Genomic DNA, 27,801 nt, shown 5'->3' on the forward strand with positions numbered 1-27,801 from the left:
CTTTAAGAACGCTGGTTTGCTCTCCACAAGTTACGTTAACTTTCTAGTTGTTGTCATTCAGGGCCCAGTTCTCCGTACTCCCAAACTATTCTGCACTCTGAAAAGAGTACTTTGAAACTCTGCATCATTCTCTCAGCTGCAGACCTTTCTCTTAGCACAGAAAAAAAGACCAAAAAACTTTTGTGGCATTTTACATGCTATAATTAGAATATAATTTCAGTTTTGCTTGTCTTTTTCTAGAAACCATATCATTACAGTAGGCAGGGAATTAAAAAACCCCTTTCCTGAAGTAAAAAAGGAAGATTTTTGACCAACTGTTTATTTTTTCTCTTTCCTCTTAAATTCAGTCTGAAAAGCAAGCATGAGAAGGAAATGATAAACAAATCTATGTGTGGACTAGTCAAACAAAGGGAAAATATGCACCATGTTAAGAGATATCTTAGCCAGCTCAGAATGAACTGACAGATTTACAGGGCCCAATGCAACACTAAGCAGATCCGTCTATGTCTAGAAATGCGTACAGTCCTATTAGAGCAGTGCTCTGCCCTGGAAAAGGAGACAGACCTTTCAATGGGCCTAATTAGCTTGATTAGAAACGCCACACTGATATGGCAACACTATTTCAATAACAGTCAGCGCGGAAACCTCTGCAACGTAGCACTAGATGACAACCCATAGATACCACTCTGTGAGTTAAATAGCAAAAGTTGACTCCATCTTTTGGAAAACACTCCCTCTTCTTCTGGGAGTCATTTCAAAAAAGTTTTCCAAAAGCCTCTTCTTGCTGTTTGAAACATTTTGCAATATCTTTCACTCAACAGCACTTCTCACATGGGCAAGTTTGGGTACTGGACACCCACAGCAGGCACAGCAGCAGGCTGAAAGAGATCAGCAGTGGAACAGAAGTGTGTACATTGGACTTGGACAAGGAGGAAAGACAAATCCTTAGGGAGCCAATGTGATGCACTGGGGAAGGAAGCAAGCAAGCTACTGGGGCAGTGTGGAAAAAGGGGAGTGCAGATCTCAAGGGAATACAGGTACAAATGCTCACCGACGGTTCAGCTGCTCCATTTGCTGGATGGAGCCAGACCTGTGGATCCCATCTGGCGTTGCTGCAGCTGTGGGGCGCTGCCATGTGGTGGTTCGGTTGACATGATCAACGTAGAATACCCTCCCGTGGCTGTCTATCCGAGCTTCCCAATCTAGGGTTGGAAAAAAAGGAAGGGGTGATGCTGTAAGTGTGATGCCTTCCAGAAAACCTAAATGCGGGAGATACATATACACACACATACATATACACAGACAGGCTATATACACACAAGAGACACTATATATATAGTCAACATGTGTGCAATACATATTATGTGTATATATTCAAAGTATACATTCAAATGTGTATATATACTATGTACTTGTCTATATATATGTATATGCAGTATATGCATATACATAAACATTTCACACACAGCACATAGGTAGCCTATGGAATTCACTACCATAGACTATGAAAAACAAGTGACATAGTGGTTACATTTTTTAAAGGGCTGGATAATTTTACAGTTAGTAATCCTAGTTGGCTGGATTCATTGCAGGTTGGGGTAGCCACAGAGGGTAGACCCTTAGCAGAAAAGGATTACATCTGAACTAATATGGCAAATCCCATGTTTTCTTTTTTGTTATGTTTCAGAACAAACATGTTTCATTTCTCTCTTTTTTATAAAGTGGCTTCAAAGGATACCATATAGCAATTAAAGGCTCCCCTGAAAACTGATCACAGCCTGGTTGGACATATCCTTAGAAATCTCTCTAAACAGATGAGTATCATAAATCTATTGCTCTGATGAATCCCAACTAGACTGAAAGTTTGCAGCATAATATCAAGCCTTCCATCATTATTGTTTCCTGCTAATGTTTATGTTGTCCTATGACTGAAAACTGGAAGTTACTTGGTATATGATGGCTTGTGGAAAATGGTAATGTTGATAAAAAAAGTGTTTGGAACCGGAGAAATTCAGAAGTGAGTTAGCTAGCAAAGCCACATACCAAATTGGTGGGAATGTATGGAGTAGTGATGTAAATTAGACTTGCTAGCTTCACATTCCTACATGATTCACAGCTGACGACACATCTATATAAATACATGCACATACTTTCTACACATGTTTATATAAAAACCTCACTCACATTCACACACAAATGCACATATGGTGATTACCTTTGGGGGCAAACAGTTCCTCTTATGCCCATATTCTTACTATGATACCCTCCTCCCTGATGAGTCCACTCCTTCGTCTATGGTTTTCTATGATCAAATTCAGGATCAGCTGAATTTCATACTTTATGTATTTTATCTCCTACTCTGCAAGAGTAAGACTGAAGTTGTACCTCTCCCTGCTGTATCTGGAAACCTATCCTTCATGATCAGTTCCCATCCCCTGAATGCTGGCCCTGGCTAAACTCAGTTCCCATACCTGGGCTGGTCCCAGCCAAGTGTGGGCTCTCTGAAGTCTATGGTTGGCTGCCCCTGACATGTTAATCCCACGAACCTTAAAAGATGGGCACAGGGAGTCCTTGGAGGAATGTTCTGTAAGACTCCAAAACAACAAGAGCCATATGCACATGCATCATTTCTTTCAAAGCTGACTGTAAGTACCTCAGTCCTTATAGATGCAAAACCTATAGTCACACCACAGGTACACACACAGTGTCTCTCGCTGTGAACGTCAGTACATAATTTTAGGGAGAGGACTCTCCTATCCTCCCACCAGGAAAAGTTTCCCAAGGATGTTGTAGCTGTTTCAAGAACAAGATCTCAGCTTTGTGAAAACAATGTCTAAAACGTAAGACAGTGAAAACCAGCACATCAAGTACAACAGATGCACATTGAAGGAAATCAGACTGACAAATAACGCAGGCTGAAGGCCAGAGCCTTGCTGAGCATGCTGTCACTGGTGGCAGGTGTACCACCGTGGGTGGGGAATGGTCCTTCTGGAGCTATGCATTATCTGCAATATCCTCAAGGAAATAATCTTGGCCAGATCAAAGGCGACATGATGTACATCAGCATCATGATGTGGTGGTGCATTTCTTTCCCCCTCTCCAGGCTGATTTATGAACTTGGGAAGGCTCGCTAGGCCTTAGTATGAGTGTAATGAGTCGGGGGGGTTAACCGACCCTTGACTGTGCCAGGAACTCTTACACAGCTAAGACAGGGAGATATGCTGTGCGTCTCAAGGACTCCTGCTGCCCGGCAAAGGTGAGAGGACGGGTGTAGAGATAGCCAGTTCTCATAACAACCTGCAGCCAGTTCTTTCTCATAATAACCTTGAGACATTACAATCCTCCCCTGACAATCTTGGAGCAACCCATATCTATGTTTTGAGTTATTCTCCAACAGTCTCAGAATTTTCCAGCGCAGCTGGGATTCTAGAAATTTGTTAATGATGAAAGTCAATCATCTCCCGAACCTATAAACAGCAGTACTAAGTGAGGCCCTTTGAGTTCTCTTGGACTGCAGCGGGCTGTGACCAGCATCTCCCTCTGAGTGGGACACCTCTCAGAGCTCGCAAACTGTCCGGTTTGCGAAAATCGGAGGTCTGTCACCAAAAGCCGACATGGCCTGGGCTGATTCTCTTCGCTCCTTGAGGCTCGACCCTTTGCCCTTTGAGAAAGATGCCGAAGCATTCAACATGAATATTTTCACTGACCTCAAGGGGAATTTTTAACAGGCATACCTCTTTTTCTCTCTCTTTTATTCTCTTACATGTATCTCTCTTAGTGTCTTTATGCATTCGTGTGTACTAACCCGAATAGGCTACAGTAAGTATGTTATGGCAAGTATATTATAAGTTATTAAGTAAGTTATAGAAGAAATATTATAAGTTAATACTTTCAAATTTATACTTAAATTACTGTCGCTATTTTTATTCAACTGTGAATGAATTTTAGGCTGCTATTATAATCACTTTAGATATAAACCGTTGACCAAGTCTGGGGCTAGGAGTCGATCCAGCCACACCTAGACTCCGACAGGAGTTTAGAAAGAAAGGGGGTCTTCTCTGAACCTCGTGACTCAACGGGAGGGTCTCCCTTACCCATTCCTATATTCCCTTTTACCCTATTACATTTTTAGTCCCTATATACATAAGTTTAGTTTGACTCTGAGTTAATTTTCCTGTGTGCATTTTATCCATGTACTAATAGAGTGAACCTTGCCAACCTGTGAAGCTCTGCACTTTTATACAATTTCTATTAAATACTTTTTCTATTGCTAATACAATTGGAGGTGATTCTTTAAGCGATCTGAACCTCTCTCTCATTTTTAAATCCCCCCATGACACACGAAGATCTTCATTTTCCTTGCTGTTGTCTGGCAAAGGACAAATCCTAGCCCTCACCCCACACTATTTTAGTAGACATGTAACAAGTTGAGAATAATAAAGGTCAATGGATAATTAGAAGCTTGTAGGCAATGCTGCAGATCCATACTCTAGACAGCCTACAGAAGACAACAACTGGTTGTATTTGTCTGAAGCCTGCTGATGGACACTTAGTAAGAATAATACTACCCAATCACACAAACAAGGGCTTCTCATAATCCAGCCCTGTGCACTACCAGCTCTAGAGACTATGCTGCAGTGTCTCTAATGAAGTGCAACTTAGAGTTCCTAAGCATAACACTCAGAAATCTAGGAGCAATGAAACTTGTCCAGAGCTTGGAGGTCATAGTGAAAACATCAGGTCAGGATCATGCAGACTGGTTTACAACCTCAGGAAGGCTATCTCTGTTGGGTGTATCAGACATCCAGGAGCAGTATGTACAGACACGGACTACACCTATCTGTGAGCGCTGCTTTATTCATTGCTTTATGGGTATATACACCTGAAACCATGGGCTGACACTTGCATTGGCATGCTAAAATATTAAGAACTGTGTGTCACATGGCTCTTGAGAAACCTGCAGCAGTACTGCTCCTTGCAACAGCATTTCTAATCAGTTGAATAACTCTTCTTTTGGTCACCCGGGAAGGCTGTCAGAGGGTGGCAGGTGCCAATACTTTTGTTGTACACAAGTGGCAGGTGCACTTTCTGCCTTCCCACAAGACAACCCGTAAGTCACACAAGTCACTGAAGCTGCGTATGATACCAGATTTGTGGACAGATGGACAGATACCTCCACAGAGACACGAACAGGCTGACCGGTGAACTGACAGACAGAACTCTGCTTCTGAGCTGTGCTCAAGTCCCTTCATGATACTTCAGGGGCATAAGTGATCTAGGAAGTAGCCAAATCTCCTCAGGGTCTTTTGTTAGTTTTTCAGGCAAAATAGGACTGTGACTACAACAGAGGCTAACCTCCATCTAACCTTCACAGGAAGAGCATGCTGGAGCACAGGCTGGGGATGGGACAGTACTGGTTCTGTTCTCCCACAATCCCCCTCCATCAGCCGAGTTGTGTTTCACAGCAGCCTCTGAAACTGCTCTGATTTATACCAGAAGACGCAACTTTTTCTGGCAGGACCATAATCTTGGCGGGGCAAAGTAAATACGCTGTCTTTTCCTTTCCAAGCTCAACCACACCTTTGGCAAAGAGCAGCTCTGAACTCAGCACATGTATTTTTCTTGGCTTCAGTTCTGTAGGGTTTCCAGCAGTACTAGCAAACACACGCATAATAAGGGGTGACTATTAATGCCGTCATAAGGCCGTATAAACTCTGCAAATCTTCTGTCAATCTCATATAGGCCTTAACATTCACACTGGTCATTATAACATTCCTACATAAATAATGAATCTTTTCTACCTTACTTTCCTAAACAAAACTGTCTGAAATTAAATTTCCTCCCTGAGACCAACTGTTGCGGGGTTATGATGAAACAAAGTTATTCAGAAAACTATTCAAAAGAGAAAGACGACTGTTCAGAAGATTCTCCATGTGTTGTGGTTTAACCAGGACACCATGACCAAAGTAAAACCAGTCAACGTGGAACTTGCAGCACTGGCTAATTATCTTCAACTCTACTTATGGACGGAAGCTAATGCTGCATGTGAGAAGTAAGCCAGGTTTGATCATATAACCCAAGTTTAAAATACAAAGTTTCTTCTTTTTCACATGATTGAAGAACTATTTATCTAGGATTAAGAGGCATTAAAGGCACTGAAATAGTGATACTGAGTGCTAGAAGAAGAAACATTTCTAGATTAAGGCTACAGTTTTCATTTTGAAATTACCTTAAAATTTCATGGTGAATTTTTGGAAACAGGCTTCCTAGGTGATAATATCCAGTTCAACTTTTTTGCCCCCAAAATGAACTTAATACAGTCTGTTCCTATTAAGATCACTATATTTCAGCCCACAGTGTCAGCCTTTATTGTAAAAATGGTGTTATATGCAAATGCTAAAATAAAAACCTGCAAAGGGATATCACTTCTGTACTGTATCATCACACATTGCATTTTATGTCCTTAAACCCTGTTGTGGAAGCACTTGCGAAAACCAATGGTAGACATACTTGCCTTTTGAGGATAATTATAAGAAAGAGGAAAAATGTATTAAATTCATGATGGAAGAATATGGAACAGATTCACAGTATGTTTTGTTTACCTGAGCTCGCATCAGTGTCCTATCATGAAGTCACCTAACAGGGAATGTGCCCTTTTCACAAAGTGTTGAGGTAAGAGCGGGAAGAAGAGAAGTATTTGCCTGTTACAGAGGTAACTGTTCCCATTTCATCATTCACTGGCAAGCCACAGTGAGACTCTAATAAGACTTCATTGGGCTAGAGGCATTTGAATCATTCATGCTACTGTGCAGCTGATGCCAGCGTTGGGGCTATTTTTGGCTTAGGGAATACTGACAGCATGGTTGGTAAATGATGAATTATTTGTCAAGGGCACCATAGGCCAAGTAAGTGTGTTCCCTTCTTGGGCTTTGAAGAAAACAGAGTGCTTTGTTTATACGCCTGGTTGTTTTTCTGAGGCACTGCACATTTTAGGTTGTTAAATCATACGCTGAAGTTGAAAGGAGATCAGCAGCACGTAGCAGGGCATAGAGTGCGCTCTGCTGGGCACTTAACGCCAATGCAAAAAGCGAGGTAATCCTCCAGGAATACACAAGGGAAAGGCTACAGAGACAAGTGAAAACACCTCCGGCAGTTGATTCGGTGGTAAAAAAGCCCTATTATCAGCCTGCTAATCGATCACGCTACTTAAGACCCTCTCATTTTCATCCAGCACAACTGCAGACACCATTACAGTCCATAATGAACATAAAATTCACTGATAATCAAATCCAAAGACAGTACAACAAGACCACTCTACATGAGCTGCCTTTTCCCAGCTTCTGCTGGTTTTGCTCAGATTTGGACGTGTCTGTCCCAGGAGCATCCTGACTGTGAAAGGTTTCCTGCTGGACCTGCAAGCAGAGCTGACAGACAACAGGGACTGCCATCCCAAACCATCTTTGAAGTTGGTTACGGAAAACCTGGAGACAAACATTATAGAAAAATCACAGTACTTTGGTGATACACCACCCAGAAAGTTTTATAGTAAGGCTTCCAGAATACCTGACAGATAACCACTCATTCGATTCTAAACACACTGACAGGGAAATATTCTTATTTTCATTTCATGGTAGCTAAGGAAAAAGATGGACCAAGGCAGAGGGAGATTATGGAGCTTGTCCAAAATAATATAACACTTGAAGTCAGGATCAAATAAGGGAAACGAGGGCATATTGCTTGGGTTCTGGAGAATGTATATACAGAACAGATGGGGTTATTTAGAAAGACATACTGACCTCTACACTGTTTGAGTTAACAGGAAAAGCTGAAAAATGCAATAAATTAAAAAACTAAAGCTTACTTGGTGGAAGAGGCTCATCGATAGTTGGGTAGTGATGATGGTCAGGCCTCAGAGAAGGAAGCTGGCTGACTGGCTGAGAATTATGGAGTAAAGGACAATCACCTATGGACAAGATATTCAAGACATTGACAGTCATTCACTGTTTTCACAATGTGGTTCAAAAAATGTGCTACTGTAAAACAAGTGATTATTTTTTAAATAGGTTAGCCTCGTGTACTAGCAGCTCTGGTTATTCCTATTTTCAGGCACTATTTTAATAACAACTCATATGCCAAAGAATTATTAAAATAATGCAGTCAGGGCTCTGAGCTCATGTTTCAGTCAATGCTAAACTTCTGTGGGCCAGATTCTGGACTCATAGACACACAAGTGTAAGCGAGAGAAGAATCAGGCTTGATCTCTGAGAAATATTGTGCATGTACAACCAAACTCAAGCTTCTGCAGAAATTGGCAGGAACATGCAAAATCCTGGTTCCAACTTTTAATTCATCCCATCAGTGGAATACAAGGCTAAAAGCTGCCTTGGATCTTTCTCTGCTTTTCCATAAGATCAATGGCTGTGTAAGTGGACTGGAATGGCAGGATTTTGCAGCTCCCGCAAAGCAGAAGATCATCCCCTTCTATAGGTATTTTTCAAAATTCAAAGAGTCTATCTTGGGTGGAAGGAGGGAGAATGAGAGAAGGACCAGAAACAGGTGGGAGACAGGTGGTAGAAGAGAAGGACAAAAGATAGTGAGACATAGTCAGGATCCAAGATAAAGAAGGAAGACCTGAGATACAGAAGAGGGAAAGAAGAAGAAGAAGAGAGAGAGACATACAGCAGACAGTGCAGAGGAAGTTTTTAAACATTAACATTGTATATATGTCTATATATCCAAATATGAAATAAATGAAACCCTAAGCAAATGTCCAAACTCATGTTCTGTTGAAAGGAACAAGTACCTTAAGATCCAGTCAGTGTTTATAGAATCCTTCAAGAAACTAAGAAGTTATAGTAGGGATGAAAAAAAATTCCTGATCTTAGACTTAACTGTGAGAATAAGGAACCCGCACATTAAAACTTCCCAGGTTCCAGAATTCAGATTCCTTCTTGGTCTGTCCTTTTAAATCTTAGAAACCAGGACTATTTATCCTACTAAGGGACACATTTTCATATTGTGCGGTTAACAGTTTTTCACTATAACCTCCAGCTCCAGGCAGACCTGTTGATACAGATACAATCTGAATTGCGCAAACATAACATTTACATGCATCAGAAAGATGCAGCTGAGGGAAAAAATATATTTAGCATTTCCAACATCACCAGAACCATTTGGCTAAGCCAAACTCACTGTGTGCTGGCTGGTTTAGCTGTCTTTAATGTCAGAATCTTAATAGCCTAAGAATGAACATTTTGCAAAAAACCCAAACACATAGCTATCAAATGTAAAAAAAACATTTACCAAAAAATATGTTTTTTCTTTAAACAACCAACAGCTAGAAGGCAGAAGCCAATTTTGTATAAAACTAAAAAAAATCTCACACCATCCAGAAGTGAGAAAAATCACTTAGACAAAAACACTCCCTCTTCTAGGTGCTCTGATGATACCCTATGGCCTGTTAAATGTCTTCATTAAACCACTTGTGTATAGGCGTATCTCACAGTTGCATCTGTTGCATGTTTTGAACAGACAGCAGAGTTATGTCAGTTATTACTCAGTGCTAAAAGTCCATCTCTCACAGCCTTAAAAACTGTGCTGTTACTACAGGTGTTGTAGCACCAACTACCAAATCATCCATCTATGTTTCTTTACTTACCTCACCATAATTGACTCTCCCCTAGTCAAGATAGTTACGCCAAGCCAGCGGAAGCATGGTAGTGTCAGTCACCTGGAGTGGACGGAGGTGACCACATCTACTGTATTTGTAACAGCTGCCAAGTCATGAAGCAATGTGTACGTTTACTGGAGCACCCCCGGTGATACCAAAAGAGTGCTAAGAGCCGGGCTGCCCTTCAGACATACTCTCTCTCAGCTAATCAAAGCAAAGCCACCGTGAACACTGCAGCGCCCTTTATACACACTTAAGGGGCACAATCTTGGAGCTGTACTGAATCCACATGCAGAAGACACCCTCTCCCCCCACATGCCCTCTCAGAAGTACACACGGTCCAAAACGGCCATCAAATCTGTAAGCATGGTCTCACACACATACACACACTCGTGCCCCCATAAGTATACTTGCACATAAATGCTGTCCACACACAAAGACCCTCACCTGCAAGGAAGGAAACTGGGTTTCTATACCTCTGTGTACTTCTGAGAATTTAATTTTTTGGGCTAGATTCTGCTTTGCAGAGCAAATAATTGCCTAGGCCCAGCTGTCTACAAAGTCTTTACACAGTCCAGCATGTAAGGTCAGCCTTTCACCTTTGTTTCTGCTGGCATAGAGTCTGTGGCAGTGGAAGGTGGGGGTAAATAAATTGGGAATGGAGAAGGAACTGGTAGAAGGATGCTTTAGTTGGGGTTTCCCAGCGATCCCCAAATACGTTATCCTTCTGGTGCCATTTTAATCTGGTGTCACTTACAGGGGGAGACAGACAACTCAGGATTTGGGAATGCAAAGACTACCTCTTGACCTTGCTGCATACTCCTTAGCTGCTGCTGAGGCCTTTAGTTCTTCAGCTGGAGAAAAACTATACACTAGCTGAAGAAAAGATGAGTGATCAAACCCACCCTTCATGTAACTCCATACAACATAAAATGAGTTACCAACGGGAGGAATTTAATGTAGTGGTTTGGAGGGATTGGGGAAAACAGTACCTAAATTACAAAGACAAAAAATTACTTTCTTATTTTATCTCTAGAGAAGGATATGGAGATGAAAATTTTGTTCAATATCATTCTAGTTTCAAAGTATCTAAGAAAAAAAGTAAATCTCCATTGAGTTACTCTATGGTCTGTGAAATCTGACGTAGATCTGTTTGATACTTGGGGAACTGGAACAAACGGGGCTAGAAAACTGGGTTTGTAAGAGACAAATATTTGCATTTCTCCATGCTTATGACTGTGCATGGCTACCAATCATATACAGAAACTGGCCCAGATCTTTAGCTGGTGTAAATCAGCATATCTGCCCTTCGACAAGCACAAGCTGGTCTTCTCACTGACTATCAGAGACATGGCAGCACATCAGATATGTGAAATGGAACAATCCCAGGAAATAAGGAATGAGTTGGTGGACGTGATAATGCTGATCTGCCACATAACTACAGCAGCTAATCTTGATTTTATAATGATGCATGTATATCTACAGGAATCCATATATACAGATCCCCAACTGATTTATTTGGTTTTGCTGGGATTTTTAAGGACAGGCTCAATTATCCAACCCTCCCTGATATCTGGCCCAGCTCACAGCCCCCAGCTTTGTATGAAATAAACCGTGAGCTATCTGAAACCTCAATTATCTGATGCCTTCTGTGACATCCAGATAATCGGGGTTGCTCAGCGCATCGATTCTCAGGATCTAACCTTCTCTTCTGCTGCTTGGACCTGCTATTGGGGTGTCTAGACTCTCTGTGGCTCTTTGTGGATTCCCACCATGAGCTACTAGTTCATCTGGCCACTGGGAGGAGCCATCCACTTGCTCCCTGTCCAGCTCAGGGCTCTGTACTGAATCTGGCACTGACTCAAAAGCACTGTTCTCCTCATCATCATCATCCTGTGAGGAAAAGACTGTGCTCTCAGAAATCTTTGCACTGTCGACGGAGGAGAAGCGGGTATGGCTGGAGAAGCGATTGTTACTGTCATAACAGGAGGTGCTGTAGCAAGAAGTGCTGTAGCAGGAGGTACTGTAGCAAGAAGTGCTGTAGCAGGAGGGGCTGTAGCAAGAAGTGTCGCACGCCTCGCATTCGTTGTCACCATTGGGCCTGGAGCTCGACTCGCTCTCGCTTCCTGTCCTGGGGTGTTCCCCATCCAACGGCCCATCATTCAAGTCAGAGAGCTGTTCATCCAAGGTACCAGGAGGCACCGTACTCTGGCTGAAGTTCTCTTCAGCCTCATTTTCCAGAGGAGGCTCTGCTGCCACTGTCTCACTCTCACTGACTACCTCCTTCTCCAACGCCTCCTTGACTGTAGACTCCTCATCGTTCTCCCCACCGTTGCCACCATCTTGCTCTTCTTCCCCATCGCTGCTCATCTGTGCCGAGGGCAGGCTGTGGAGCAGGTTGTGGATCCGTATGTAATGTGTGCGAGGGGTCTCTGGCTCACCGCAAGCTGAAGCTATGACTGTCTCAAGTTCAGACACAGGCAGGGAGCACGGCCTGTTTTTCCTCTTTGCTGTGGTCCTCAGTTGTAGCTTGCTGTCTTCCTCCTCCTGGGCTGAAGCCCCTTCTTCTTCCTGACTCTTCTCTAGGTCCTTGCCAGCATGCACATCTGCACTCACCCCATCAATATCTAACGTTTCTATGCTGGTCAAGACTCCACCATCTCCCTGAGTACCAGAATTGACTTTGTTATTTTCCCTAACTTCAGTCTCAGGAGGAGGCATGCAAGCCAGCAGAGCCAGCTGCTCCGTGAGGTCCGTAGCACTCAAAGGCGGCAGCACTTCTCCTGGGATGGATTCCAGGGGCTCAGGAACTGGCACCGCATCAACCTCCCCATCTCCTGCTAGCTCTTCATTTAAGCTGTTCTGGTTGACTTTCCCAGGTGGTTTGACAGCCCCTGGGCTATCGACACTGTTCACACTGTATCCATTTAGCTGTTCTGGAGCTGTACTTTCTGAGGTCACTGTGTTGATGCATGGAGGCTCACCGAGGCTTTCCTCTGTGGGGTTGTTCACAGGGCTTTCCTGGAGGTCAGCTGGCTCAGGATCTGCACTAATGGAGACCTCTTCATCATCTGTATGAGACAGGAAAAGAAATTACTTACTCCTTTAACAAGAAGTGTTGACTGAACCAGAAGCTTGGCTGTGGGGACACAGGCATCCACAGCAATCTGAGAAAATTAAAAGCATAAATTACAGTGTGAAATGAGTGGGCAACTGAGCAACTATCAAGAAATGCTGACTTTTTTTTTGCTAGGCAGTCTTTGTACAGTGGATTTAACAATCATGGGGCTTGTTCATGGTGGTAATCTGTATGCAGCACCCTGCCTCCTTGCAACATAACCTGAAGGTAACATCTTGAAACGCCTCTTGGAGCCAAACTGGCATTGGAGGGAGTATCATGGGAATGACAAGGAAGTCTTCCCTGAGGTTTTAAGGATATTTTTTCTTGTCATGCCGAAGCTGACAGGACTCCACAACAGAGAACTTAAAAAACTGGTTTTCACATGCCTGAAAGGTGGAAACTTTCCCCAAAACATCCTTGGATGTGATCCTCATCTGTACCATCTCCTCCCAGATGCCAGACAACCTAGCTCTTTCACGCCATCCAAATAGTCAAAAGACAGAAGTCAGGGTTTTCCAGCAAGGGGCAGGTCATAATTTCCAACCACTAATGCAGCTGCTGTTGGCTAGACAAAGTGTACCTGAGAGGGCACTACCATAGAGAGGCAAAGAGTTCCTGAGCAACGCTACTGAGACTTTGACATGAAAACCAAGGTTCAAACTTACACCATCATGACAGTGACTTCCTAATAACTACAACAGAATGTGAACTAAAACCATACCAAAAGGGAAGGAAGGAGGAGAATAGTGAATTATTTTTTGTTTTACTTTTTTCATTAAAAATAATCAAAAAGAGAAAGTTTCTAATAATCTCTACTATTACAGTCTCCATTTTTACTTATGAAGTGCTCAAATGCAGATGACTCTAGACATAACAGCCCATCTAGCACTTCCCCAGGACAGGTGATAGAGAAGCAGATGAGACTTTAGTTTTCCACCCTCTTCTCTCCCAGTGATGTGGCAGAGTATTTGAAGCAGCCAAGAACAGGGGGATATGAGACACAGTAGCTCTAAGCTAGGGGGAAACAGGGAAGAAGTTGTGACTCACGATGCATCCTGTGACAGGGGACTTTATGCACTTTCCCCTGCTCATGACTGTACCTAAAGTCCCAGAGCAGCCAGGAATGATTTCAGATTTCTGAGGAGAAAGAATGCAAAGCAAAAAAAAAAAAAAAAAAAAAAAAATTCTAGATAAATGATGGGTTAAGACTGAAAATTACCTGGATGGATGGAAGAAGTTATCTCAAATCGGAACTGCAGCTGGCCACTGACATGATCTGTAGGAAGCCTGCGACCCAGAGTGTAGCTTACAACCCTGTCCCTGAAAGAAAACAAATATCGTCACAATAGACTATAACCTACCCAATGTCTACTGTGCATAGATAAAGCTGCTGTGTCCTACAAAAATACATAATGGTTTTCAAAGGCTATTCAACCCAGCCATGAGGGCGTGTTGACTTGCATACGAGAGAACGAATGGCAGAGAAGGAGAGGACAATGTCTTCAATTACAATGGAACAGCTGAGTCAGTGAATAAGACAGGCTTCTGGGATACACAAGCACATATGTATATATATAAAGAGAAAACGGTGGGAATGGAACTTCTGCAGCATGGGTATGAAAATATCAATATGGGAAGCAAACAACTCCCACTTCAGCTGTTGTAACAAGACTTCACTTCCCTGCTGATCTGACCATATCTACCCTTCCGTAGAACCTCGCATTTCTGTATTTCCTTCCCTTCACCATCTGCATAAAATTCAGCTTTCCTGTCCTTTCTTTCAAAATCCTGTAAAGGCCAGTCCCCACTTACCACCTTCTCTTTTCAAACTGGCTGAATGACTGCTCTTCATCTCTTTCCACCCCTCTTACCTCTATGAAGCTGAAATATCAGGAGAACACCTTCCTGACAAGGTTGATCAATGACTCCATTCTGTCCTTGTGCAGGTCCCTCCCTTTGCCACACTTCATCCACCCCTCAGAACAGAATGAAACTACAGAAGAGATTAACTTCCCAGCTGCCCAGAATGAGGCTGAATCAATGTTTGCAAAGCATTCTTTGAGTGTAAAGGGTTCACTAAATAGTAATATTTACACATCTTTTGAAGAAACATAGTTCACTTCCAGTTGGGCCCAATATATTTGCTAGGATAATTTCACATGCATCAGAAACTCATATAAATGAGACAATCTCAAGATTTGTGTATAATCTTTCTGAACTTGTGTGTATACTTCTCATTGAGCTTGCCTGAGATTTAAAAGCCACTACAGTATTAAAACTAAGCCAGATCTAGGTGCAGGTTGGAGGCACTGCTCTTGGCAAAGTATATCCTTAGATAGACAGTGTTTACAATAAGGAAGTAAAATAGGAAGATATAATCAGAAGATGATGAGAAATCTTCTCATACAGAGGGAAGCCAATGATATCAGTTAGAGGGCTCTACCTTCCCCAAGCTGTTCTTTTCCATCTGGTTTCTAAAAAGCTACTCTATCTTCCCTTCTTGTGAAACAGGGAGGTAGCTTAGTCCCTTCTGGTAGATTCAGCTGTCAGTATCACAGCCAGTTTCTGAAACAGCTGTTCAAAACCACTTCCAACAAGCTCAGCTTCCTGCTGTTTTGCTGAATTGAGATCCAATTTTCAGAAATGCCTTCTTGGAAACTGCATTGCATGTGATCTCCTCAGGAGATGACTCTCTCTCTCCCTGCTCCTCAAGGTCTGAGCCTTACAAGTTTAGAGCCAACTTTTTGGCTTTGTCTGAGTATTATCCGTCTTCCTCAAATTGGTTTGTGTTACTTTGGCAGCATACACTTCCCCAGAACTTTCATGCAAAAGGGAAGCAGGGCAGGGCTGGTAAGCTCAAGTGAACTGGTTATTCCTTGTCAGCAGGGTAGGGTCAGAAAGATTTAGTTACAAAATGCCTCATTTTTTTAATAATATTTTCACTGTCTAGAAATTAAAGGGAGGAGGAACAGATCTGGCATGATTTTAGCCCATAGGTAGTTCCCTGAAACATGAAAACAGCCTGTTGATAACATTAAAAGAATATTCAAATTGAAAATATTGCACTCTCCAGATTCACAGCCATGATACACAAAACAGTTTTCTTTCCTAAATGCCAGCTCTCACTTTTCAAAATGCAATGGATAGGGTTATAGAGGGAATTCTTTGTCTGGCCTGTAGTCCTATAAATTCTAATTAAGACCAACATCATTCATCAGACAACTGTCAGTTTAATAACTCCCCCTAAAAATCATTATATCACTATAATGATTATCATCAGGGACTTCAAAACAGCAACACACTTGTTAAACAACAGAAAGTAGCATAAACAGCAAATTTACCCTATGGCATGTCTTTCCAAGAGGCGTTGAACCGGCATAGAGAGTTTTCCCAGGAAACGCTTGATGATTGGTCGGCTCTTTGCAAATTTGTCTTTAACTTCTATTTCCAGGACATCCGTGGGCAGGGAAACAAAGCCGAATTGCTGCAATAAAGCAAGAGCACAGAACATGAAGCTGGTAGCTGGGCCACAACATCACGCAGTTGCTAGTGGCTTATCAGCCTGTGTAAGCCTCTGGCTCTTTCACAGGACAGAAACAGTCCTTGGACCCCAAGGCATAGGCCTGCAAAATAAAAAGAGCTTGGCCTCAAAGCAGGCAGGTGAAAGCACCCTATAGTGACTGCGTAATGCTGCAGAATCAGGCTTGGGGAATGCATGAATTTCATTTATTCATGTCATGGTAGCATCCAAACACTCTAAACAAGGCTTGCCAATGGTAAAGGACTGGACACCTACAGAAATCTAATGAACTCTACCCAGCAATGATCATTGATCTAAACGTAATTGCAGAGATTATGTTTTTTTTTTCCTTTTTTTCCCTGCACAAGTTCTAAAAACTTTAAATAGCTGCATGTAAGTACAACTGAACTGGCAGCCTGAAGAGATGTTTAGTCAGCACTTCCCTCCAAGTCAAATTAGTCCTCTTTACATTTGACTGGCTATTTGTGGTACTTCAGCTGTGAGGCGCACCTCAGCAATTGAGAAGTGAGGATCTAGTGAGGTGAAGGACATATGATCACAGTTTTCAGATACATCTTAAAATCTCTCCCTGTCTTGCTCATCCCTGCCCCAATTCAAAAAGGAAAAACTCTGAAAATACTGTTTATCAGATCAATCTCCTAACCTGGTTCACAGCATGGTTGTGGCAGTACATCCCGCCCCCCCCCATCCTGCCAGCAGGAAACGAAACTTCTCCAGAAGGGAGAAGGGGAAGGAAACCCTGGAGGCTGCAGGTTGAAATTTGAACTGGCCAATCGAGATGCACCAGGTACACCGAGGTGACCCTCCTGGCCAATAGAATTAAATGACCACAGGTCAGATTTGACAGGGGTATAAACGGGGTCCCGCCGGAGGACACGTTGGCAGTCCTCCTCGGAGCAGCGGGTCTGCAGTCGGGGACTCCCCCTCAGGCCGGGGCACCGCCCGAGGTAACTCCTCGAGGGAGAGAGCCCTCAGCTTTTAGGTGAGTGATACGCGCGTTTTGAGCCATCGCTTTAAATCTTGGGAATTCTTAAGTCGGCCGTGTAGTATTAATTCTCTTTACATCATTGAGCCTGTGGTTTTATAAAATGTTACCGGACTTCTAACTAACTTTTGCTGAAGAATAAATCTGAGTTTTAACACCTGTTGGATTTGGTTAGTTGTGCATCTGTAACAATGGTCCCACAGAGCACTAAACCAGAAGGTAAGCCATGGCACAGGCTGCTGGAACAAACGATACTGGGGAAGATAGGAATGGCACCATCTAAAACTGTTGTCACCAAGTGCTTTGAAATATGTGACCACCACCTCAGCTGACCTGGTTTTAAGAACATCTGTTTTCATTTGTAAGTAATGTTTCAATAAGCTTTTAGAGACTGTGTGCACGCAAACCTGAGGTAGTAACAAGGAGGGTGATATTTTAGGTTGTAGGAGCAAGGAAGTCCATGTGTACAGTTTCCAAGTGTGGGAGCATTAGGGCACCTGGAGATGTCAGGATCTCCCCACAGGGAAAGCAAAGCTCTATTTAGAAATAATAGTGAAAAGCAAATATATCAGATAACATGGCCTTGCTTGCTCCTAGACTGGCTAAATTCAGTACAGACTTGGAGCTGGTAACACAGGTCACTGAATCATTTTTCCAAACAGATCTGCTACTACTAGAATATCATCAATCAAAAAAAGGACATCTCTGCTGTGGTGCACAATAGTAGGGAAACTGTAAGACTGCTGTTCACCTAACTGAAAGGTCAGTATTGAACCGGAAGACAACTTCGGTAGTAAGTGAATATTAAGATAGATGAAAGGATTTTCTAGCTTTCGCACTGCCAAAAACAACCTTCACAACAGAATCATGCTCTGGGTTATCAAGGCCTGGAGTTAAGCCCTAAATTGCTGGCTCTATTGAATCATGATCTAATTTTCAGAAAGGCTTGGTTTGAACAGCTGCAAGTGAAACCAATATGAGTGGGATATTCTGTTAATCAGGCCCTGTTAAAATGCAAATAATCAGAGAAATACAATTGAAATAACAGCTAAAGGGTTATTTTCTTCTTATTTTCTTTTACATCTTTGCAACAGGTTACCAAAGAAGATAAACCCAACAAAGGGGAGAACATTAATTACCCATGCATATTGAAAGTTGCCTTACAAAAATAAGTTGTATTACCACTACTGTTTCACCTGCTAAAAACCTGGGGTAACTGCCACTTCATGAGACTTAAAAGGAAAGCAGAAGGGAATTAACTTTTAACTGAATGAGGTTATTGTAACATACAGCTATTTGCCATTTAATGAATTCTCCATTATTGTGCTGTTGACACCTACATTGTAAAAAAGTCTCTGCGGGGTAGAGCATGAACACACACACACAGGTAAAGACTGAACCGTTCATAAGTGGAAAGTAAAAAGTAGGTTAATGATCTGCACCTTCCTATGTTATTAATATTTTGTCTTGTGATACAACTCTGAAGCAAATCAGAATCTGCATGGGTATTTGTTTCCATAATATCAGGTGGAACCAAGCCTGACAGTTCCTTCCTTGCACAAGAAACACATTGACATTTTCCAGACTAATTACCAGCACCTGAGCTGAGAGTATGGATGCATGGAGCAAGGTGTGTTGGAATCAACCAAAGGAAATGTCCTTTTTTCCTAGAACAGCTGTGGCTCTCAGATGTACAAAGGCTGGGATATTCCATACAATTTGTAAAATCAAATTGTGTTCTGATTTCATCACCTGCTAACCATGTTGCATTTGGGGATACATGAGACTGCCCTGTGACCAGCCCCTGGTCCATGATCACAGTTCCCAAATACTTCTAGGAGAACACTCTGATGCATAAAACCAGCAGCATCTTGGAAACACAATTAAGCCTTTAAGACCAGAAGCGTCCTGTGGCAGAGCTCAAGGGTTTTGCCATTTGGAAACAACTGCAGTTTGAGATCAAAAGTTAACTCAGTGAAATGGGTTTGGAGACAGCTTGTAAAATAGTGATAATTTTACATAATTCAGTTTTCCATTATCTAAGCACTTGCTCCTGCTGTTGCTCTCATCTAGTTTAATCCTTAATGGGCAAGATTTTTCTAAGGCAATCCCTGACTGCGGCTGCCTCAGGCTCAGGCCACCCACACTGGAAACCCCAAAGGAATCCTTGTTTTCAGAACACATGGGCCTCTGGCCCTTTGAAAAATAGATCCCAGAGAAACACCTAGGTTTGAGAACTCAAAAACTTATAAACGCATTTTCACTTTTGAAAACATGTAGGTTCTTGTGATATTGAAAGACGGGACTGTCATCTTTGGATGTGGAAGCACATCACCATCAAATCCTAGTTTCCCTCTCTTCCTTCACCTTGTTTTCTGATAAGTGTCAGCCTCTGTACCTTAGCCGCAAAACATTGGCTGCATTTACACTGTTCAAAGCCTTGGCCTTTACTATCCTATCTATTTGGAAGAGAAAGGACCCTGTGTTTCATGGTCTTCTCCAATATAACTAAGATAACACAGTAGTAATAGATCACTGCTGGAATAAATTACATTCTTTCCTTGCCTAATATGTGCTAATTGTCACACAGCAATGGCCAGTTTGTGAAAATAAAAGCGCAAGCTTCATATCTAAGTTAAAAAAAAAAATGACAGAAAGACACCAATTATAAATTCTGCAGTACCCTTGGGTTCACACTGAGTGATGTTGTGATTAATAATTCATCCCAAGGAGGGGCAAGAAAAGGAGGCTATAAGATCACAACAGAGACAAAAATTGACTCTTTTCAGGATGAGGAAAATCTGATGTGGCTTCTTACACATGCCCACAAACTACACCACTGATAACCAAAAGTGCTACATTTTAAGAATAAGTCTGCTGCCATTTTTTGATGTTACTATTACAATTTTTACTGTAAGCCTTCTGTTATTTGGAACTTTTCTTATTATCACAACTCTTAGTGTTACAGAACTAACTCAGAAATTAAGCTTTCACATTAAAAAGAAGTATAATGTTCATGGTTGCAGAGAAAAAAAAGAATACAAAAACTTAAGTACAATGAGCCCAAATATATTATTTTTAAAAGATTTCTGATTCTCCTGACAGTCACTCCTTGAAGCCAGATTCGTTCATATTTTGCAGCTGGCATTGGCTACCATGCATTTTCTTTCACAATCTAAGACAGCAATCTTTAAGCTCTCTATTTTCACTGGGGCCACAGCTCATTTTGTGGGCTTGTTCATTGGTTGGGGTTTTTTTTCACAAAAATTTAAGTTCCTTGAATCACAGTCATTAGTGCAAACTCTGCAAGAGTGGTCAAGAACTTCATGGAACCTGATGGAATCCAAAGGCATTAAACTAAAGTTTACACTGAGACTAACTGTAGAAGGGTGTACTGAAGTTTACATAAATGGGCTTTTTTCACAAAGACCAAAGCGAAAATATAATTTCAGGCAATTTTTAACTTCTGTTGTTCTGACTTGTTCAAAAGCTTTAGCCTCTCCAGCTGTCCAGAGTTCCACCAAACTTGACAATGGCTGCATGGATGTGGTTTGTGACTTCGTCTGAGGCTTTCTTTGTACTTGAATACAAAAACTCTAGAAGGAAATCCTGTATTTCAACACAGGTGCAAAGTCATCTACCAAAACTGCTATAGTTTCAAGGCTAAAGCCCCACCCAAGGAAAAGACTTTTTCTAATGACTGATTATGTATTTATTTGGATAACGGCAGAAAACAGGACAGCTGGGAAGAACAATCCACAAAAATTTTAAGTGATGGCTAGAACTTGCTGCTTTTACTTGATCCCTAACCAAAATTCAAGTAAAATGCATTATATACAATGTGGAGGAAAAAAAAGTCTTACAAAATATCTCTAGACCCAAAATTTATATATCATCTACAGCAGTCAGTGGATGAATGGATAACAAACAAGAAGTTAAATCTCTGTTCTCTGATTAGCCCAAACCAGTAATTACCTACAATGTTGCATTAGTCACAGTGCATTACCCTGCATATCACATCAACTATTGCTTGGTACAAAATGACTCGTAGAACTTCAGATGATAGATGACACAGCACACTGCACAGCGGAGATGGCAGATTGCCTCAACAAAACTGCCAAGAAATTACCATTAGGAACAACCTGTTTCTCACAGGGTGCCTGGCTCTAGAAACAGTCTTAGACCCCATCTTGTCCATGTAGCGTATCAGCTGTCCCGTTGTTGGATCCTTGCTGGCTAGGGATGAGAGGGCTCCTCTTTATAGGTTAGATGTAGATGAGTGGAGATCATGGACACCCTCACAGTGAGGAGCACCGCTGGAAGGATGAGGTGGTCAACCAGCTGCCCCTGTGTCTGGACTGGAAGAACCCCAGACTGAAAAACCCCCAGAGTTAGGAGCTTTGGAAGAGACTGCAGGGAAGCTCTGAGTGCTGAGCTCCAGAGGGGGTGACCTTTTTATTTTCCCCTAAAAATGTATTAGGACTGTTACAAGAAATGGTTATCTGTCAGGTCTATTACTAAAAGGAAGCTACGTGCAGAAAGTCTGAACACAAGGAATGATTGAAGATCCCTGGCATACTGGGGAAAAATAGCACGTCATGAGCAGCAGTAAGGAGGCCTTGTGGAGACTGGTATTTCCTGGTCCCTGGAATACATTGGCCATGTCTGCATTAGGAAGACGTGTGGTACAATGTGAGTGGATCTGGGGAGCAAAGCAGCTGTGCACCTCATTACCACATCCAGACATGTTGCAAGGGTTTTACCATGAAGTAACTCCAGGTTGGTGCCCTGGATTGAACTCCCATTATCATGGGAAAAGTGTAAGGTGCGCTCGTGAAACACATCTCTTGGCTTACTTTCTGCTGAGAGCAATTCAGTTCATGCACTTTAAGACTGCCAAGCGGTGTCTTTAGTGGGGAGATGAGGAGATTTGCTTTTAAACTGTTCTCTTGAATGGAATGAAAATACTATTGTAGATGGACCCATTGAATTGTTAAGAATCATGATCTACAGAACAAGTTAGTATTTGTATTATTTTCCCACTGCCTTACTCAATTATTTCCTTTTTAGGGTATTCTTGCACCCCTCTGGAATTATGATGGCTAGGAGGAAACAGACTTGCTCTAGAAGCAAAGCCATTGTGACTCTCTAGTTTCCCCGCTTCTTTAGCCATTTGTCAATGCCTGTCCCATTTGTTAGAGTGGCAGAAGGTCCAATGGTTGCTTTGTTCCTACACATTTAATGAAAAGAGGCAGTAGGGTAGGAGAGAGAGACCCTATTAATTCCTCACTACGAGAAAAGTTGCAGCATTATAGAACATTAGACACTGGAGAAACTGTACCAGGCACAGCCTTAAAATGTCCCAGCCAAAGGAAAAGCTTTAGTTGTTATTTTCTCAGGCACCCAAAATCAACATGCCGTAATTAATTATTTCCATATAAATATAGAGAAGGGAGGGAGAGGGAAGAGCAAAAGTGACATGATGGAGAGAAGCACAGCAACATATTAAGTCTTCCTGGGCTAAGCAGTGTATCATCAGTTTTGGCTCTGGTCAGTAGTAAGTCATTAGGATTCTCCTCTCATTTACACAGATTTTACACAGCCGCCTCCTGCAGATTCACTCTCACAAAGACACAAATCAGAATCAAAGCTACCAAGAATAAGCTGATACATTCATACTCTCACACCATCTCAGTGACCTAAATGTAAATCTGATATTACATTATTGCTGCCATCTTCAATCAAGATCTGAAAACACTGTAGTAAACACCACTGAAGGAGTTTCAGACAGTAATCTATTTTTCAGTGCCTATTTGCTTCCAGACCCAACAATGGTTTTACAGACACAGATGATTAATTTTCTTAACGTGAACAGATCTTGTGAGGGTTTAATGCATGACTTATGTATGGTAAAGAATGAAGGCACATGCTAATGCTGACCTGGTAGAATACATCTGCACCCATTTATAAGACAACAGGATAATTTCCAGAACTTGAGAATAGTTTTCATAGAAAGCCAACTAATGGTGATGATTAATTCCCATGTTTTATTTTTACCAATATTATTTGCATCCCTGAATATGGATAGATCACAGTGATCAGCTCTCAATAACACTATCAAAGAAGCTGTTGAAATGGAGTATGTCCATTAGCACCAATTAGACAAGTTAAGTGCAAGTCAAGTTCTTCAAAAACAGTCAGTATAATAACTGGTGAAAGGTAGATAAATTAATACATTGATGACAGGAAGAATTAGGCTCTTGAACTGGAGTTGAATAAGCAATAGAATTAAAAAGAAAATTTATTTGCAATATCCATCATGCCACAGGGACAATACAAGCAGACGTAAATCTTAAAAGGCTGTAAATTACATGTGATGGATGAAGACAGATTTAGTCTTTCAGCTGAATATTTCGTTAGTGGGTTTTTTAGTTTCAAATACTTCAGTGAAACAATTACACTCTTAATGCATTTGCCACACTCCACCTGTATTACTCTGCTCCCCATTCAAACACCTCCTCTACATATCATCTACGTGTCCCATACAACACTACTCATATGAACAACGGGATAAGGTCATGGGGAATTCCAGTTTCTTAAACTTACTACAGTACTCCTCAATGGTAATACAAAATATTCCAGAGTCAGTCGTGTCAAGCACAGAGCTCCACTGCTGCCAAAGACTGGGACATGCCTACACATACTCTGAGAGAGTCCTAGAATTCAGCAGTGACTGCAGGGTGCCAGATCCAATGTGGTACCTTATTCTGGCATGACACAATGGGTTTTTTTTCCTACAGTAAAAGGGGTGCACATAAATAGGTGTTGCTGTTCTAAAGTCTGATTCAATCCTTTCTACTGAACTCCTTCAAACTGGGATAGGGCCTGCAGCAAATTGGCTTCCTAGATTTCTCCCTCAGATTCACTACCTCTCTGTATAGGAAACAAGGAATAGAAGAAGTCCTTCTTGTCTATTTCATGTATTCCACAACATTCAGAGTTACTAGTTAATAGGCTCATCATGAATTCTCTCTGATGGCTTAGATAGTTTTGCAAGATGTCTTTTACTTTATTAATGGCAAATTTCAGCCCTAAGACATTAGAAATTTAAAAGAACTTCTGGATAAATCAAGTGCAAACACTGCTTAAAGAGCTGGAGTTTTTCTTCATCTCTCACACATTGTCTATGAATTTATTAGCACAGCTGTCGTGGTTTAACACCAGCCAGGAACTAAGCACCACACAGCCGCTCACTCACTTCCCCCGCACCCAGTGGGATGGGGGAGAGAATCAGAAAAAAAGTAAAACTCGTGGGCTGAGATAAAGGCAGTTTAGTAGGACAGAAAGGAAGAAAATTATAATAATAAAAAAGAATTGGAATATACAAAACAGGTGATGCACAATGCAATTGCTCACCACTTGCCAAACGATGTCCAGTTAGTTCCCGAGCAGCGATCCACCACGCCTGGCCAACTCTCCCCAGTTTATATACTGGGCATGACGTCATATGGCATGGAATATTCCTTTGGCCATTTTGGGTCAGCTGCCCTGGCCGTGTCCCCTCCCAACTTCTTGTGCCCCTCCAGCCTTCTTGCTGGCTGGACATGAGAAGCTGAAAAATCCTTGACTTAGTCTAAACGCTACTTAGCAACAACTGAAAATATCAGTGTGTTATCAACATTATTATCATGCTAAATCCAAAACAACACTATAGCAGCTACTAGAAAGAATATTAACTGTATCCCAGCCAAAACCAGGACAACAGCATAGACTGAAACTCTGTGAGGACTCTCATGAGCACTAACATACAAGATCAGCAAGACTGATAGTCTTCTAGATGCAGACGTTGCAATTAAAATGCATTTCTAGAAGAACAACGTATTAAAAAAAAATCTAGACAGTTTTTTCACACTGCAAACCCATTCCTGAAGATAGTGAAGCTCTCTCAGGCTTTCACACTGCAATCACGACCAGATATTCAGAAAATTGTAGCTGTAAAATCACAGCTTTTCTGTGTAGTCAAACTATATTTTATACTTTACCTGGCCATGTATGCAGAAATGCTATACAGTGAAGCTACCACCCACAAGGCTTTACTCAGTCCCAATGACATCTTTGGCAAAAGTCATACTGAATTCGGGATCTGGATTTCGCTGCACCTATACTGGATTTACGCTTAGGTGTAAAGGCCTCCAAGTTTCTGCAACAGATTCTTTTGTATTTGCCAGTAGAAGGGGGAAAAAAGGGGGTTATCTAAGTTAAACAATAAATAAGTAGATCAGTCAGTGTGATGTTCCTATTGCTTTTTTTATTTTGGACTTCTGGTGAAATCATGCAATGATTCTGTGAGGCCATAGTAGTACTGTTGGCATCTAGCGCTCTGAATATTAGATCAAATATAACCTGCTTTTGTTTAAATTCATACTGTTGATTCATATATATTAAAGCATCTTTAATGGTTTAACTTTGTTCTGGAAAGATTCACCTTTGATCAAGTATCCCTTGCTTGCATCACTCTAGGTTTGTGCTATATCAGGTAGCACCCATCATACCAACCAACATAAAGCCTCAGGAGAAATAGAGAGCTAACATAAACCCCACATGGCACAATCTGGCTACTTTGACAAAGCATCTTTCAGTCCCAGTACTGCTGGGTGGTCCATCATGCACCAGCATTCATGATCACAGAATCAGTGCTCAAGTTATAAATCTGCATCATAAAAAAAAGCAGTTACAAACCAGCACTCAGTCAGTTGCATTCATGTCATCTTGGCATTCTTGCAGGCAGCATCCAAACCTGATGTTTCTATCAATGACGACAGCCTGCACTACAGAAGCCCTCTCTCCCCAAACCACCTCCCTCTGGCATTTGAGCCCCTGTTTCCTTCTTATGATTTTGTGTTAGTAATCTGAAGAGATAGGTTACGTGAGAATTCATTCAAGTGCAGTACTTTTGAAAGGTTGTGGGTTATCTGAGGTGCAGAGAGTAAAAGTTACACACATGAAAATACTGTAATTCTGTTTATCAGATCTGACACATTAACTACTATTTGTTAAGTGCTCTTGCATTTAACACCTCTGCTTATACACATCAATTAATCCACCAATGAAATGCAGCTATCTTCAGAGTGATAAAGCAGCCACACAAAACACTATGTTGTGCCTCAGCTATAATTTAACAGTATTTGTAAAGGCTGAGGCAAAGAAACAAACAGGGAAGCTGCAGGGAGTTGAGATCGTTTTTATCCTAGTACTTGCCTCCCACTTTAAGGCAATCTACTCTTCCAGAGCTAGAATTATCAGAGTTGAAATTCAATGCATCATTTAACAGATGACATTTTCTACTACTTTAAATATGCTGGATGGTTGCAACAGCCACTTTTTATAGCCATCTCACTGGCCATTCCTTGAGGGTCTCTATCCACTCACTAGTAAATGAACAAAAACTGAAGAAGCAGTTAGCTCAAACTGCCACAGTTAAGAAAGAAATACCATAAATATGTCTAAGAGAAAGTCCAGAGGCCTGAAGTACTTTATCTGCAAAACCATCAAGAGAATTTCCTACCCAGCTGGAGGTATGTGAACTACTTTTTAAGCCACTTTGCTTTGTTGCTTATGATCCCCAATGATCTCTATTGCTTGTCTGAACTATCTAACACTTTCCTGGTTGCTGACAAATTAAATCTTCTTAAAGGAGCTTTTTCCAAAGAATGTGACAGCAGACACATTGTCTCAATATGAAATAATACAAGAATAGTGTCATTATTTTTCTAATATCAATATTAGAAGAGATACGATCAACATTCACCCTTCTCAATTCTACTAGATGTATGGGAGATTTGGAAAGTGGGCACTTCCTTCTGAGATTTCCTTTGCATTTTACCTCAAATCAGCATGACAGGACAACTCACCCACTACGCTCTTGCAACTGTGTGGACTGCCAGCACAATGTCTGCTTAACCTAGGGTTTAGAGTCAAGCTGTCCAGTGGCACGTGGTTTCCAGGAACTCACTTATTTCATTTAACAGTACAGATGTTGCTGAAGAATGCACCAGTTTGAAAGCAGAGCCAGGAGTAAGAAAACAAGCAGGACCATTAACCCTGATTCAGCAACAAGTTCCCTGTCTGAAGACACTTGTTATTATTTTTATTTTCTGCAGCTGCCTACTTCTCCTCATTGACCCCATAGAGGCCTAGGCACTGTCAGTAGGTAGCGTGGATCTCCCCCAAAGTACTCATCTCTTGTCACCATTACACATGGCAATATTCAGCACTTTGGCTTAGCAGAATCTGATCTTATGCTTCTGTGAGCATGTGAAAACATATAGAAACATCACAAAATGACACCTCTCTACTAGCAGAAGATACCACCTGTGTTTTAACCTCTCTCAGTGAACAATTCTCAGTGTGAGGGCTATTTCACACCACGCAGAGCCCTGCTGCAAGTATCAAAATGTCACATGCTACTTCTCAATTAGTAAGAA

General features: G+C 41.6%; 1 protein-coding gene across 4 annotated transcripts in view; it reads right to left on the reverse strand.

Annotated features, from left to right (window-relative positions):
* The window catches only part of HECW1 (HECT, C2 and WW domain containing E3 ubiquitin protein ligase 1), a 279,914-nt gene that overhangs the window by 62,361 nt on the left and 189,752 nt on the right, over window positions 1-27,801 (reverse strand). For 2 of the 4 annotated variants that reach the window (XM_052795670.1, XM_052795679.1), the window contains 5 exons: window positions 16,133-16,275; window positions 14,011-14,111; window positions 11,374-12,741; window positions 7,862-7,963; window positions 1,052-1,202 (listed from right to left, as the gene is read on the reverse strand). In XM_052795670.1, the coding sequence (XP_052651630.1) occupies window positions 1,052-1,202; window positions 7,862-7,963; window positions 11,374-12,741; window positions 14,011-14,111; window positions 16,133-16,275 (1,865 nt within the window). The remainder of the gene's footprint in view (window positions 1-1,051; window positions 1,203-7,861; window positions 7,964-11,373; window positions 12,742-14,010; window positions 14,112-16,132; window positions 16,276-27,801) is intronic. The other 2 variants (XM_052795694.1, XM_052795687.1) reach the window with 2 other exon arrangements.

Source organism: Harpia harpyja, chromosome 1, assembly GCF_026419915.1.
Source record: "Harpia harpyja isolate bHarHar1 chromosome 1, bHarHar1 primary haplotype, whole genome shotgun sequence".
In the NCBI taxonomy this organism is placed as follows: domain Eukaryota; kingdom Metazoa; phylum Chordata; class Aves; order Accipitriformes; family Accipitridae; genus Harpia; species Harpia harpyja.